The 14,894-nt window shown below is 41.9% G+C and overlaps 1 protein-coding gene across 1 annotated transcript in view; it reads right to left on the reverse strand.

Moving 5' to 3' along the window:
* The window catches only part of PRKAR2A (protein kinase cAMP-dependent type II regulatory subunit alpha), a 125,834-nt gene that overhangs the window by 7,474 nt on the left and 103,466 nt on the right, over positions 1 to 14,894 (reverse strand). The window contains exons 7-8 of the mRNA XM_058288617.2: positions 8,463 to 8,564; positions 8,220 to 8,294 (exon numbers count right to left, since the gene is read on the reverse strand). Of these exons, the coding sequence (XP_058144600.1) occupies positions 8,220 to 8,294; positions 8,463 to 8,564 (177 nt within the window). The remainder of the gene's footprint in view (positions 1 to 8,219; positions 8,295 to 8,462; positions 8,565 to 14,894) is intronic.

A 14,894-nucleotide genomic window follows, 5' to 3' on the forward strand; every position in this document is an offset into this window, starting at 1 on the left:
GCCCAGCGTGAAAAGAAAGAGCAGCCTGCCCAGGAATGGCACCGCCCACACTTCCCGTGCCGCTGACAACAGAGGCGGACAAAGAAACAAGACACAGCAAATAGACACCAAGAACAGACAACGGGGGTGGGGGGGGAAATTAAATAAATAAATAAATCTTAAAAAAAAAAAAAAAAAAAGTAGCCCTTGAGAGGAAGGAGGGGATCAGGAGAAGGCTCTGCCATGGTTGAAGGAGGTGCTTTGATGTGGGCTGATGCCACCTTTATGAGCCTCAGGTTTTTATTTTTTGATTTTTATACATAAATCAACTTTTCATATTTTATTTGTCTTGAAAAAATAACAACACAACAAAGTCCCAGCATTATTCATTTTTATAACCAGAGGCTGTTTTGAAGGCAAGGTTGAGCATGTGGGTAGCACCCAGAGCCTCAGGTTTTCTTTTGTTTTGATTTTAAATCACCTGGCTAAACTAGTCATTCAGGTAACTCAACTAATTCAAAGGTGCCAGGCACAGGTCTAGGTATGTGAGATATATCAGTGGACAAAATAACACCTTTAGCACTTATGGAAGTTACAGCCAAGTAGGATAAATGAAGTATAAACAATCAACATAATGAGAAAATAAATTATACTGTTGTGCTGGAAGATGATAGGAAAAAAAAAAAAAGAAGAGCAGGGAATGGGGAATGTGGAATTTAGGGTTCTGAGGGAGAGGATGGCTATGTTATACAACAGAGCTTCATTGAGAAAATGAGATTTGAGCCAAAGCTGGATGGAGGTGAGTGTTGGTAAGCAGATATGGGAGAAGACGGTTCCAGGCACACCCCAATCTCTGAGCCCTCACTCTTCTGTGATCATTCAATACTAATCATGTGCTCTCACTCCACATGTGTTTTGTGTTTCCATTGAAAAGCTGTAATTTTCTGAGCATGGATAATACTTAAAGACCTTCAGCTACCACACAGAGCTCCAAGTGGGCACAACTGGAGCCCAGTGACCCTGAATTAATCTAGTCCCAAGCCACCACAAGATAATGGCTCCCCCGTGTGAGGAGAACCCACAGCTTTGCTGAGGGGTGTCTGTGCTATGGTGGGCAGGTACCATGAAGTTCTGGCATTAAACAAACAGCCGCATGACAGGGGCTGATGGAGAGGGAGCCACGAAGAAAACAAAGGAGGAGCCAGAGGCAGCATCAAGAGGGAGAGGTGTTTCTAAGTGTAAGGAGGGAGTTTTAGAAAGGAAGATATGGTCATCAACACTCAGTGCCATGAGCAGGTCAAGAGTAATAAAGACCTGAAGGTGAAGAAATATAACGGTGACCAAGAAGGTGTTCTAGGGGGTGGTGAGTGATGGGAAAGATCGGCAGAGGTGACAGTGGGGAAGGGCGGAGTCTGGGGCCTTCTTTACTTTGTTTAGATATATAACATCCATAATATAACATGCTCAAATTTCAAGGCTACAGCTTGATACATTTTTCTATCTGTATTTACCCCCGAAACTACAACCTAGATCCAAAAGGAAAACACTAACAGCCTTCAGAAGGTTCCCACTTGCCCTTTCTTGGACAGAACCACGAGGTAGTCACATTCTGATTTCTATCTATCCTCATGGACTAGTTCATATAAATGGAATTCTTAGCACATTATTTTGTGTCTGCCTTCCTCACTCCACATTTTGAGAGCACACTTTGAAAGCACCTGACTGTGAAAGGAAACAGAGAGGGCAGTAGCTCGAGTAGAATCAAAGTGAGGTGAGGAGGATATGCATATATGCTTGGAGGACAGGAGAGACTCAGGCATGATGAAGGGAGGGGTTCAAATAAAGCAGAAACCGCTGGCGTTCCTGTATGCTCACTCCCAGCAGGCACTCTGGTGAGTATTTTATGTACATGGATTCATTCAATCACCAAAGAAATCTAGTAAGGTTCGGGCTACTTCCTAACCCATTTTATTGAGGAGTTTCCCCAGCAGCTCAGAAGGATAAAAACTGCTCTAGGATGTAAGAAAAATATCTGGTAGATTCAAAATTGAAAGAGAAGTCTTGTGAGTGGCAGCTAAAAACCCGAAAAACCTGAAATGTCCATCATCAGAGGAAAGGCAAATAGTTTATATTCATGTACTGGCATACTGAGTATGGGCAAACCACAGTAGCACACAACAATGTGGACAAATGCTGAGCAAGAGAAGTATGACACAAAGAATACATACACTGTAATTCAGTTATAGAAATGAAAAGAAAAAACAAGAGTTGGACATATTGTTTAGGATAGAGACACAAGTGGTAAAAACTATAAAGAAAAGTAAACACAAGACTGTTACAAATCAGGATAGTGGTTAGTTCTAGGGAGGTGGAAGGGGCTCTAATTACAAAAGAACTTAGAAGGTGAGCTCTCAGGTGAAAATATTCTTGCATTAAACATTAACTGAATATTAAATAAATTAAAATATTTCTCAACCTGCATAGGAATCGAGAACAGATGCTCCCTTTATAATTATTCATTAAACTTTTACTGGCTTTATTATGCAGTTTTCTCTGTATGCATTTCACAACTTAAAAAGGTTTTATAAAGGAGCTAAGACAGTTATTAAATGTTATATTTTTTATTTGGATATAATGGCCTTCCAAATTTCCAACTCTCTGGCCTCTCTTAGTCTCCATCCTGACATGAGTTGTACAGCATGAGAGGGTGCTGCTGCTGTCTTCCCCTCTTTTCAGAGCCCCGATCCCCCTGCCTCACGCACTTCGCAGGTGCCTGGACCACAGTGGGCCCTTGGAAGAGGGCTTCCTTGGCGCTTCTCCACACTTAAGTCCCAGGGGTTCAACGTGGACCCTCACAGCAGGTTTCTGTAACTGCAATGCACCACCTTGGTACATTACTCGTCATCTTTACAGGAGTACTTCAAATGGTTCAGCTAAACTATTCCATTAAGAGTGACTAAATGTTTCTGTTACATTACTTGGAATTGATAGATTTCTACTTTTTGCCAAGTTAACAGGTACAAAAATAGCTCCTCATTGTGGATTTTAATTTGCATATCCTTGATTACTCAAAGAAGCTGAAACCAAATTTATATTTCAGATGCCAGAACTATGCTTTGAAAACAAAATTTTCATCCAGTTATTCTCCCTCTCAAAAACATTTGAAAGAGTTTCTCAAATTTGTGCATTAAGTATACTTAAGGCAGGAGCATTATTACCAAGCCTTGGAATGGTCTAGAGCAATGGTTCTTATACCTTAGCAAACATCAAAACCACCAGGAATCTTATTGATAATACTAAAACCAGAAAAACGTGTCATAAGGAAAGAAAATTACAGATCAATATCCCTCATGAACAGATGCAAAAATCCTTAACAAAATTTTAGAAAATCAAATCCAGCAACATCTAATACGACTAGTTCATCAACAAGTGGGGTTCATTCCAGGATGCAGGCAGTGTCAGTTTAGCATTCAAAAACCAATGAAGGGAAACGGACTTTGGCCCAGTGGTTAGGGCGTCCGTCTACCATATGGGAGGTCCGCGGTTCAAACCCCGGGCCTCCTTGACCCGTGTGGAACTGGCCATGTGCAGTGCTGATGCACGCAAGGAGTGCAGTGCCACGCAAGGGTGTCCCCCGCGTGGGGGAGCCCCACGCGCAAGGAGTGCACCCGTGAGGAGAGCCGCCCAGCGTGAAAAGAAAGAGCAGCCTGCCGAGGAATGGCGCCGCCCACACTTCCCGTGCCACTGACGACAACAGAAGCGGACAAAGAAACAAGACGCAGCAAATAGACACCAAGAACAGACAACCAGGGGAGGGGGGGAAATTAAATAAATAAATAAATCTTTAAAAAAAAAAAAAAAAAAAAACCAATGAATGTAGGGAGGCGGACTTGGCCCAGTGGTTAGGGCGTCCGTCTACCACATGGGAGGTCCACGGTTCAAACCTGGGCCTCCTTGACCCGTGTGGAGCTGGCCCATGTGCAATGCTGATGTGCACAATGAGTGCCGTGCCACACAGGGGTGTACCCCGCGTAGGTGAGCCCCACGTGCAGGGAGTGCTCCCCGTAAGGAGGGACACCCAGCGCCAAAGAAAGTGCAGCCTGCCTAAGAATGGCGCCACCCACACGGAAAAATGACACAACAAGATGACGCAGCAAAAAGAAACACAGATTCCCATGCCGCTGACAACAACATAAGCGGACAAAAAAGATGCAGCAAACAGACACAGAGAACAGACAACCAGGGTGGGGGGGAAGGGGAGAGAAAAAAAAAAATCACTGAATGTGGTTTACTATATTAACAAGCTAAAAAAGAAAAATCTATCTCAATAGATGCAGAAAAAAATCTGACAACCCTTTCAAAATAAAAGCTTTCAGTGAACTAGAAATAATAGGGACCTTCCTAACTTGATGAAGCCTACAGCTAACTTCATACTCAATGGTGAAAGAAGGAATATTTCCCTGCTAATATTAAGAACAAGACAAGGATGCTTGCTCTCCCCACTTATATTCAACACTGAATTGAAGTTTCTAGGTAATGCAATAAAAAAAAAATTCAATTAAAAAAAGGGATAAATGGAAAACAAATGTGGGTCAAATGGTTGAAAGCTTCCCATGTACGAGATTCTGGGTTTGATCTCCAGTACCTCCTGAAAACAAAACAAAATGAAAAAACCAACTCTCACTGGGGAGTGGATGTTAACTCAGTGGTTGAGTGCCTGCTTCCCATACACGACAAGGTCCTAGGTTCAATACCTGGTACCTCCTAAAAACAAACAGGGAAGCAGATGTGGTTCAAGCAATTGGGCTCCCGTCTACCATATAGGAGGTCCAGGGTTCAATGCCCAGTGCTTCTTGGTAAAGGCACACTGGCCTGTGTGGTGAGCTGGCCCAAATGGAGTGCTGGCCCACACGGAAAGCTGGCGCAGCAAGAGAAACAAGAGGAGAGAGAATAAGAGACGCAGATCAGGGAGCTGAGGTGGCGCAGGAGAATGATCGCCTCTCTCCCACTCTGGAAGGTCCCAGGATCAGTTTCCATGGCCGCCTAATTAAGAATACAAGCAGACACAGAAGAACACAGAGCGAATGAACAGAGAGAGTAGACAACGTGGGGGAGGAGAAGGGGAAGAAATAATTAAACAAAACAAAACAACACAAACAAAAAAACTATTTCTATAAACTAGCAACAAACCAATCAGAAATTAAAATTTGAAAAAAAAAAAAAAAAAGCCATTTACAATAATGGAAGATATATGAAATATCCAGGGATGTATTTAATGAAGATATACAAGATCTGAATAGTACACCTGAAAATCACAAAATACAGACAGAAACTAAAGAAGATCTAAATAATTGGAGATATAGCATACTTATGAATCAGAAGACTCACTATCGTTAAAATGTCAAACCTGGGAGGTGGATGACTGTATTAGATCCAGCTGACACAACTTTGATTAATTATGTTAAGATTAGGACTTTAGGGAAGCAGATGTGGCTCAACTGATAGAGCATCTGCCTACCATATGGAGGGTCCAGGGTTTGATACCCAGGGCCTCCTGACCCATATGGTAAGCTGGCCCACATGCAGTGCTGCCTCACACTAGGAGTACCGTGCTATGTAGGGGCACCCCCATGTAGGGGTGCACCATGTGTAAGGAGTGTGCCCTGCAGGGAGAGCTGCCCTGTGTGCAAAAAGTGCAGCCTGCCCAGGAGTGGCACCATGCAGAGCTCATGGAGCAAGATGATGCAACCAAAAAAGAGATGCAGTTTCCCAGTGCTGACTGACAATGCAAGTGGACACAGAAGAACACACAAGTGAATGGACACAGAGAAGACAACAAGGGGGAAGGGGAGAAAAAAAAAAAAATCTTTAAAAGAAAAAAAAAAGATTAGGGCTTTGGTTCAACCATGTCATTAGAGCTTGCAGGTCAAGTCCCCGCCCCCTTGGTGGGCTGATAAAAAAAACACTCTTACACAGAGAAGTAAATATACAGAAAAAGACAAGGCAGAGGAGAGAACTTGGTTTTGATGTTGGAGCCCCAGGGAGAGATGAAACACTCACCTTATTTTCGTCTGCTCTCTGTGTCCATTTGCTGTGTGTTCTTCTGCATCTGTTTGCATTGTCAGGCAGCATGGGGAAACTGCATCTCTTTTTTGTTGTGTCATCTTGCTACGTCAGTTCCCTGTGTGTGAGGCGCCACTCCTGGGAGGGCTGTGCTTTTTTTACACAGAGTGGGTCTCCTTGCGGGGTGCAGTCCTTGCACGTTGGGCACCCCTACGCAGGGGTGCCTGTGTGGCACAGCACTCCCTGCACGTAGCAGCACTGCATGTGGGCCGGCTTACCACACAGGCCCTGGGTATTGAACCCTGGACCTTCCATATGGGAGGCGGACATTCTATCAGTTGAGCCATGTCTGCTCCCCCCACTAATTTCTAATGAAAGGAATTAGTATTCCTAAAGACATCTAGAAATCAGATACTTAGAGATGCCACTCAGACATAGCTTTTTTGTTAGTTCTTTATTTCTTCTGTTAGGAGCTTCCCTCTCCCCTTTTGTCTGTGGTTCAGGCAGGGCCAACTCCACATACAGGCCCCAGGATTCAGGGCTACCAATCTGAGTCTTCCCTTCTCCTAGACCTCTCACTGGGTTCAAGAATGGGTACATCACCCAACCCAGAGCAATAAGATATTTTACCAGTGTTCTTGCAAGAACCATAGGCAGAGAAGAATACACCCAGAAAAGCCCCTAATATACTATTGCTTACATATAATTAAAAATGCAAACATGGTAAACAAAAAAAAATGTATTAGACAGTACTCATTACAATGGTCCACCCCACTATGTGGTAATCCTTATTATACCCAAAAATAACATAAGAAAAAGGCAGAAAGGAAATACTAAAGATGTCTTACAAATCTGGTCAATTATTGAAGACTGAAGACTCAAGTTTTGTGTCAGGTTAGCCAAGAGGGTGCCTTTGTGCCAAACATAGAGACAGTAGAGAGCACCATTCTCTTATTTCCTCTAGGTTTTAACAGTGATATGAGGGAAGTGGACTTGGCCCAATGGATAGGGTGTCCGCCTATCACATGGTAGGTCCGTGGTTCATACCCCAGGCCTCCTTGACCCGTGTGGAGCTGGCCCATGAGCAGTGCTGATGCGTGCAAGGAGTGCCCTGCCATGCAGTGGTGTCCCCCTGTAGGGGAGCCCCATGTGCAAGGAGTACACCCTGTAAGGAGAGCCGCCCAGCACGAAAGAAAGTGCAGCCTGCCCAGGAATGGCACCGCACACATGGAGAGCTGACACAGCAAGATGATGCAACAAAAAGAAACACAGATTCCTGGTGCTGCTGATTTAAGGATAGAAGCAGTCACAGAAGAACACACAGTGAATGGACACAGCGAGCAGACAACTGGAGGGGGTGGGGAAGGGGAGAGAAATAAATAAAAAATACATCTTAAAAAAAAAAAAACAAAAAAACAAAGTGATATGAAGCTTACTTGGGGTAAAAAAAAATGACATTCTATAAACAAAAGGTGGTGTGTGTGTTTGTGTGTGTGTTTATACATACACTTACGCATATACAAGCACACACAATGGAATACTATTCAGCAATAAAAAGGAATGAAGTCCTGATACATGCCATAACATGGACAAACCCTGAAGATATCATGTTGAGTGAAATAAGCCAGACACAAAAGGGCAAATATTGTATGATCTCACTTACATGAAATACCTAGAATAAGCAAATACATAGAGATAGAAACTGGATTATAGGTTATCAGGGGTGGGAAGTTATTGCTTAATGGGGAGAGGGTTTCTGCTTGGGGTAATAAAAAAATTTTGGTCATGGATGGTGGTGCTGGTAGCACAATATTGTGAATGTAAATTAGTATTGCTAAATTGCATGCAAAGACAGTGGCTAAATTGGGAAATCTGCGTTGTATATATGTATGTGTGTGAGAGCTCCCATAACAAAAATCAAAAAAAGGAAGAGAGAAAGAGAGAGAGAGAGAAAGGACGAGAAATCCTAAAGAATACCAGAAGCCAAGGAAAGGTAAATGATGGCAAAAGATGTCCATGTCAGCGGGTTTCAGAGGCTGCAGGAAGCATGGCCTAGTACTGTGGCAGCATGAGCACCAAAGAGTGGCATAACTTGGGAAGTTTTGTGAGACCAATGGCAACGTTAGTCCTTAAGGCGGTGACTTCCAGGAAAGGAGCTGTACAAGGTTCCCACGCACCTGAGTGATGATGCGCTCTCCATCCTTATAGACCTTCTCTCCTATTACATCCACAATCTTCATTCTTTCTGACACCTGAAATAATGGAGACACACATAAATTATAAGGCAAAACCCCAAACTTATTATCTATACAATTGAGAAATGGTTTAGAAGAGTATGATTTGAAAATCTAACAAGGGAATCATTTTAACAGCTTTTCCTAAATCCTGGGTAAATAGACTCTTACTCAAACAGACTTTACCTCTAGTGACTTAAGGAGAGGCACAGATTCAATAAATGTTTCAAACATCTTCCTCTTTTTAGCATTGTTTTTCACTATGATTCTTCTAAAAGTCACCCGGTCCTGTAAGAAAGAACATGAAAAATCTGGTAAATGCCTGTGTAAGAGAACATTTATGGTTTAGCTAATTAGGTCACCACAGATATTAGGGGATTATGGAAGGCACTCTGGCAACTGAGTGTTTAAAATAAGGATATTTCAATCCTGAGTCATCACTGGAAGAAAAAGATCTGTAACCTGAGCAGGCAGATGCCCCACAGGCAGTCAAAAGCTGTCTGGTGCTCGAACGACCTAGGGGTCATTAATAGAACAAAAAAAAAAAAAAAAAAACATTAAAAAAAAAAACATAAAAAATGTGTGTGCTTAATGTCAAAAGAAAGATTCACCTTCAAACAAAGGGAAGAGGGGAGCAGGTGTAGCTCAGTGGTTGAGTGCCTGCTTCACATGTAAACCCTCTGAAAAAGAAAAAAAAAGGGGAGCAATAAAACTATTAGGTGGTTTCTCCCCTTACGGAGGTGACAATCTCAGGGAGAAGACAAGATAAAATTATAGGAAAACAGGGAAGCAGATGTGGCTCAAGCAATTGGGCTCCAGTATACCACACAGGAGGTCCAGGATGCGAATCCAGGGCATCCTGGTGAAGGCAAGCTGGCCTGTGTGGCAAGCTGGCCTACGTGGCGAGCTGACCCATGCGGAGTGCTGGCCCACGTGGAGTGCTGCCCTGTGCAGGAGTGCTGGCCCACACGGAGAGGTGACACAGCAAGATGATGCAGCAAAAAGAGACACAGAGGAGGAAAACAGATCAGGAGAGCATATGAAATGTGCTAAATGAATTGTAGTGCCACTAGAAATAAATGCCACAAAAATTCAGAGAAGGGAGAGAGAGATCACAGTAGGCTGGAGTCATCAAGGGTAATTCTGTAGCAAAATTAGATATTTGTCTGGGATGTGAAGGAGGGATAGGATTTATATTAATGGAGAGATGGGAGTAGACAGTCAAGACGAAAGATAGGAATGTGACTAGAACCTTGACCCTTGCAAATTCACAGATTCTGACACAGGAGACAGTTAATACAGAGCTACAACCAAGCACCTCTCAGATATGTGTATGTTCATGTGCTGGTGGACAGACAGGAGAATGTTAATTGCTTGGCCTAAGGTTCCTAAGATAAGCAGTTATTTGTACCTAAGTTAACTGTATCTTCCTTCCACCTAAGGCTGTCAGGAATGGAAAGATTTTTTTGTGAAAGAACAGTAATAAAATCTAAAGGCCAGCAGTATGAAAAACAGCAAAAGGCATGTTTAGCTATAGGTCAGCAATTTTTCAACATTCTTGATGCTAGAGTAGGGGGAAGAAATCATTAAGACAACTGAGTGAAGATGTATAAATATATTCCATTAGCTGCAGAATTCCCAGGCTTTATCCCATTCCATGTTTCATCTACCTAACAAGAGAAGTCATCTATCACACTCTACACTCCAGTATGGGCAATGGTGGATTTCTACCCTTCCTCTCCGAACTGCTACACAATGTCTGCTCTCTGACACTTGGCCAGTCAGCTCCAGATTCTGCCCATTTTCTTCTCCATCCAACTGCTTGAAAAGAATCATTTGATCTGATTATTCTGATGTCTGCTACTGCTTTTTTGAACAAGTCTATAGTTAAGGATACATGGTTTAATATGTAACTTCCAGGGGAGTGTATGTAGCTCAAATGGTCAAGCACCTGCTTCCCTTGTACGAGGTTATGGATTCTATCCCTGGCACTTCCTAAAAACCAAAACAAGCAAGGAAACAAATGAAAAATCCCAATTTGGGCGAGCTGGTGTAGCTCAGTGGTTTAGCACCAACTTCCCACATACAAGGTTCTAGGTTCAATACCCGCTTCTGGTACTTAAAACAAAACAAAACATATATATATGTGCACACACACACACAATTTGTATTAAAATGTTATTTCCATACTTAAGAATACTACTCTGTTAGTTTTATTTATTTTTTAAAAGACTTTTTATTTCTCTCCCCTTCCCTCCCCCCCCCGTTGTCGCCTCTCTGTGTCCATTTGCTGTGTGTTCTTCTGTGTCTGCTTGTATTCTTGTCAGTGGCACTGGGAATCTGTGTCTCTTTTTGTTGCATCATCTTGCTGCGTCAGCTCTCCGTGTGTGTGTGGCCCCAGTCCTGGGCAAGCTGCACTTTTTTTGAGCAGGGCGCCTTACGGGCTGCACTCCTTGCTAGTGGGCCTCCCCTACATGGGAGACACTCCTGCATGGCACGGCACTCCTTGAGTGTATGAGCACTGCGTGTGGGCCAGCTTCAGCACATGGGTCAGGAAGCCGTGGGTTTGAACCTTGGACCTCCCATGTGGTAGGCGGATGCTCTATCCATTGAGCCAAATCTGCTCCCCAACTCTGTTAGTTTTAGAATTCAGTTTCTACGTGTTTCCAAGCTCAAGTTAGGCTAAGGGTACTATATGTAAGGAGGACAATGAAGACTGAAAAAACAGGAATTATGAAGTTCCCTTCCTTGTGCTTGAATAGGCATTGTAAAAAAAGCAGTACTTTGTAAATCCAGCTATAATTTTACAAAGATCTTTACAACGTAGTAAAAAAGGGCATTTATAGCTGAAAAGAAAACAACTGATACGTCTTAAAGTGACCTATCTACTTAGGTTCCAACCTTTTCCAGGCAGGTTTTCACATTCCCCAGAACTCCCCTTTCACGCTGTGACTATGGTGTGGAAGGTATAAAAAACATCAGACACAACCCAGTCTTCAGGGAGCTTCCAGAATAGTGAAGAGGAAACTCCCCCAGGTGAACTGGTAGTTCCCTGAGGCAGTAATATTCAAATTCAAGCAAATAGTCCTGAAGTTTAAAGGAGAAAAGGAATGCCATTTTCTCTAGGAGGTCAGGAGTTTCCCAGGGAAGTTTCAGTTGACTTTCCTCCCTCAGGCAAGGCAGCAGGAATAGACTAATATAGTAACCATAGTGACAGCACATAAGAAACTCAGTGACATGCCAGATCCTCCTTGCTTCAGCCTCAGAAGGCATTTCCAAGGCCCTGAAAGGCCTGGATATAAAGTAAGGCTGGAGAAGACCTTCCGGGAATTAGCTTCCTGGAGGAAGGACTTAAGTTTGGGGAGAGGTTGGGCTCACAAAGCCAAGAGAACAAAGCAGGAGAAAAGCAGATGCCAAAAGGGTTTCTCAATGAGTCACTGCTCTCATTTAAGAGAGGAGCAGGGAAGAGGAAGAAAAGACTGGAAAGGACAAAGCTAAGAAGTAGAAAGGCAGGGCAGAGATCCCAGGAGAGGGTAAAACATTGAGAAGAGAGAGGTAGTAAATAGCACCGTGACCTGGAGAGCAGGTGCACCATTTGGTGAGCACCCACCTTGTGTTAGGCCCCATTTCTTTAATTCTCACCCATTTAATCCTCATGCTCTGATCATGAGGCAGATAGTTTTATAGTTCAATGTATTTATTGTTTTGTTTTTTTATAAAATTTCTACGACAACTTCCTCTTTGACTTAGGATTAATTTCCAAATATTTGGAGATTTTCCTGATATCCTGCTGTTATTGATTTCTAGTTTCATTCTGTTAAGGTTAGAGAATACAGTCTGGTTTCAATTCTTCTAAATTTATTAAGTTTTATTTTATGATCCAGGAGATGGTCTATCTTGGTTAATATTCTGTGGGCTTGAAAAGAATGTGTATTATACTGTTGTTGTGTACAGTGTTCTATAAATTTCAGTGAGAGCTTGTTGGTTGATGCTATTCTTTTATATCCCTGCTGCGTGTTTTTGTCTAGTAGTTCTGTCAATTGTTCAGAGAGTAGTGTTGAAGTCTTCAACTTCAATTGTGGATTTGTCTATTTTTCCAGTTTGGCTTTTTTTTTTTTTTTATACATATTTTGAAGCTCTATTGTTTGGTGCATACATATTTAGGGAGCTATGTCTTCTTGGCAGATTAAATCTCTCATTATTATGTAATGTTTTCTCTGTCCCTGGTAATTTTCTTTGCAATGAAGTCTAATTTATCTGATGTTAATATAACCACTATTGCTTTCTTTTGATTGATATCTGCATACTGCATGGCATGTCTGTTTACATTCTTTAACTTTTAAAAAATTTTTCCATTTTATCAACTGGAATGCTAATAGTTTTTTTTAAGACTTATTTATTTCTCCCCACCCTGATGTTAGCACTTGCTGTGTCTATTCCTCTTCCTTGTATCTTTCAGAGGCACTGGGAACTGAACCCAGGAACTTCAATGTGGGAGGGAGGCACCTAATCACTTGAGCCAGCTCCATTCCCCGCTTTGCTAAGTCTCTCAGTATGTTTTTCTACTTGTGTCTCTTGTTGCATCACCTTGTTGCATCAGCTTGCCAGACCTGCCCACTGTGTCAGCTTGCTGTCTTGCTGTTCTTCTTTGGCAGGCACCAGTAACCTCTGCTCCCTGCTTTGTTCTGTCTCTCATTATGTTTTTTCTTCTTCTTGTGTTTCTTGTTGCATCATCTTGTTGTGTCAGCTTGCCACGCCTGCCTATCATGCCAACTCGCTGTCTTCTTTAGGAGGCACTGGAACCGAACCACGGACCTCCCATGTGGTAATGGGAGCTCAATTGCTCAAGCCACGTCTGCTTCCTCATTCTTTTACTTTCAACCTACCTATATCATGATATTTGAGTGAGTTTCTTGTATAGACCATGCAAACATCAGTATATATAGTTTGGTCAGGTCATTTAAAATTCATTCCATCAATCTCTGCCTTTTAATTGTATATTTAGACCAGTTATTATGTTTACAGTAATTATTGATACATGAGGGCTTGTCTGCCATTTTATTGTTTTGTTTATTCTATTTTTTGTTCCCGTTTTACTTATCTTGCCTTCATGTGGGTTACTTGAACACTTTTTAGAATTCCATTTTCATTTACAGAGCCCTTGAGTATCTCTTTGTAGAGATTTTTAAAGTGGTTGCTCTAGGCATTAAATTATACATATGTTATTTATCACAATCTACTAGTATGAACATTTTATTAGTTTGAGTAAAGAATAGAAGCCCTACTTTTATTTAGGCTTCTTTACAATATAATTGTCTTAAATTATTTCTTTATGACAAAGTCTTTTAGTTTCCCTTCAATAGATTTCACCTTCATTCCTCAAAGATATATTCTCACTGAGTATAGAATTCTGGGTTGACAGTTTTTTTCTTTCAGCACTGAAAAATGCTTGCCATTTCCTTTTGGCCTTTATGGTTAGGTAAAGGACCATTTCTCTCTAGCTGCTTTCAATATTTTTTCTTTGCCTGAAAAAAAAAATATTGAAACTTTAAAATATATAGAAACTTCAGTTTTCTGAAGTTTGATAATGGCATGCCTTGGCACAGATATCTCAGGGTTTATCTAATTGGGGTTCACTTAGATTCTTGACTCTTTAGGTATACATCTTTCACCAAATTTGGGAAGTTTTCAGCCATTATTTCTCCAAATAATTTTTCAGCCCCACATTCTATTCCCTCTCCTTCTGTGATATGAATATCAGATCTGTTGTTATTGTACCACAAACTCTGTTTTGTTTCAATTGGTTTTTCTCTTTGTTGTTCAGACTGGGTAATTTCTATTACTCTACCTTGAAGTTCACTGACTCTTCCCTTTTTCATAGTCATTCTGCTCTTGTGCCCATCTAGGGTTTTTGGTTTTTTTTTTAAAATTTATTTTATTCATTTATTTCTCCCACTCCCTTGTTGTTTGCACTTGCCGCGTCTGTTTGCCTTCCTTTTAGGAGGCATGGGGAACAGAACCTGGGACCTCCCATATGGGAGGGAGGCATCCAGTCGTCTGAGTCACCTCCGCTCCTTTCTTTACTGTGTTCCTCATTATGTTTTCTCCTTGTGTCTCTTGTTGCATCACCTTGCCATGCCAGCCCATCACATCAGCTCACTGCCTTGCTTGTCCTCTTCAGGAGGCACCAGGTCCCGAACTAGGGACCTCCCATGTGGCAGGCAGAAGCTCAATCACTTGAGCCACAACTACTTCCCCCAGTGGGATTTTAATTTTGGTTACTGAATTTTTAAGTTAGTAAAATTTCCATTTAGCTCTTATTTATTTTTTAAACCTCTTTCATTTAAAAAGATTTATTTGTTTGTTTGTTTATTCATCCATTCCCCCTCACCCAGATGGTTCTCTCATCTGTTCGCTCATTGTTTGCTTGCCTTCTCCAGGAGACACTGGGAACTGAACTCGGAACCTCCCATGTGGTAGGAGGGTGCCCACCTGCTTGAGCCACATCCGCTTCCCTTAATGCATTTTATTTAAATTTTTAAAGGTTTATTTTTATTTATTTCTCTCCACCCCCCCAGCTGTCTGTTCTCTGTGTCCATTTGCTACATGTTCTTCTTT

This window comes from Dasypus novemcinctus, chromosome 26, assembly GCF_030445035.2.
Source record: "Dasypus novemcinctus isolate mDasNov1 chromosome 26, mDasNov1.1.hap2, whole genome shotgun sequence".
Taxonomy (NCBI): Eukaryota; Metazoa; Chordata; class Mammalia; order Cingulata; family Dasypodidae; genus Dasypus; species Dasypus novemcinctus.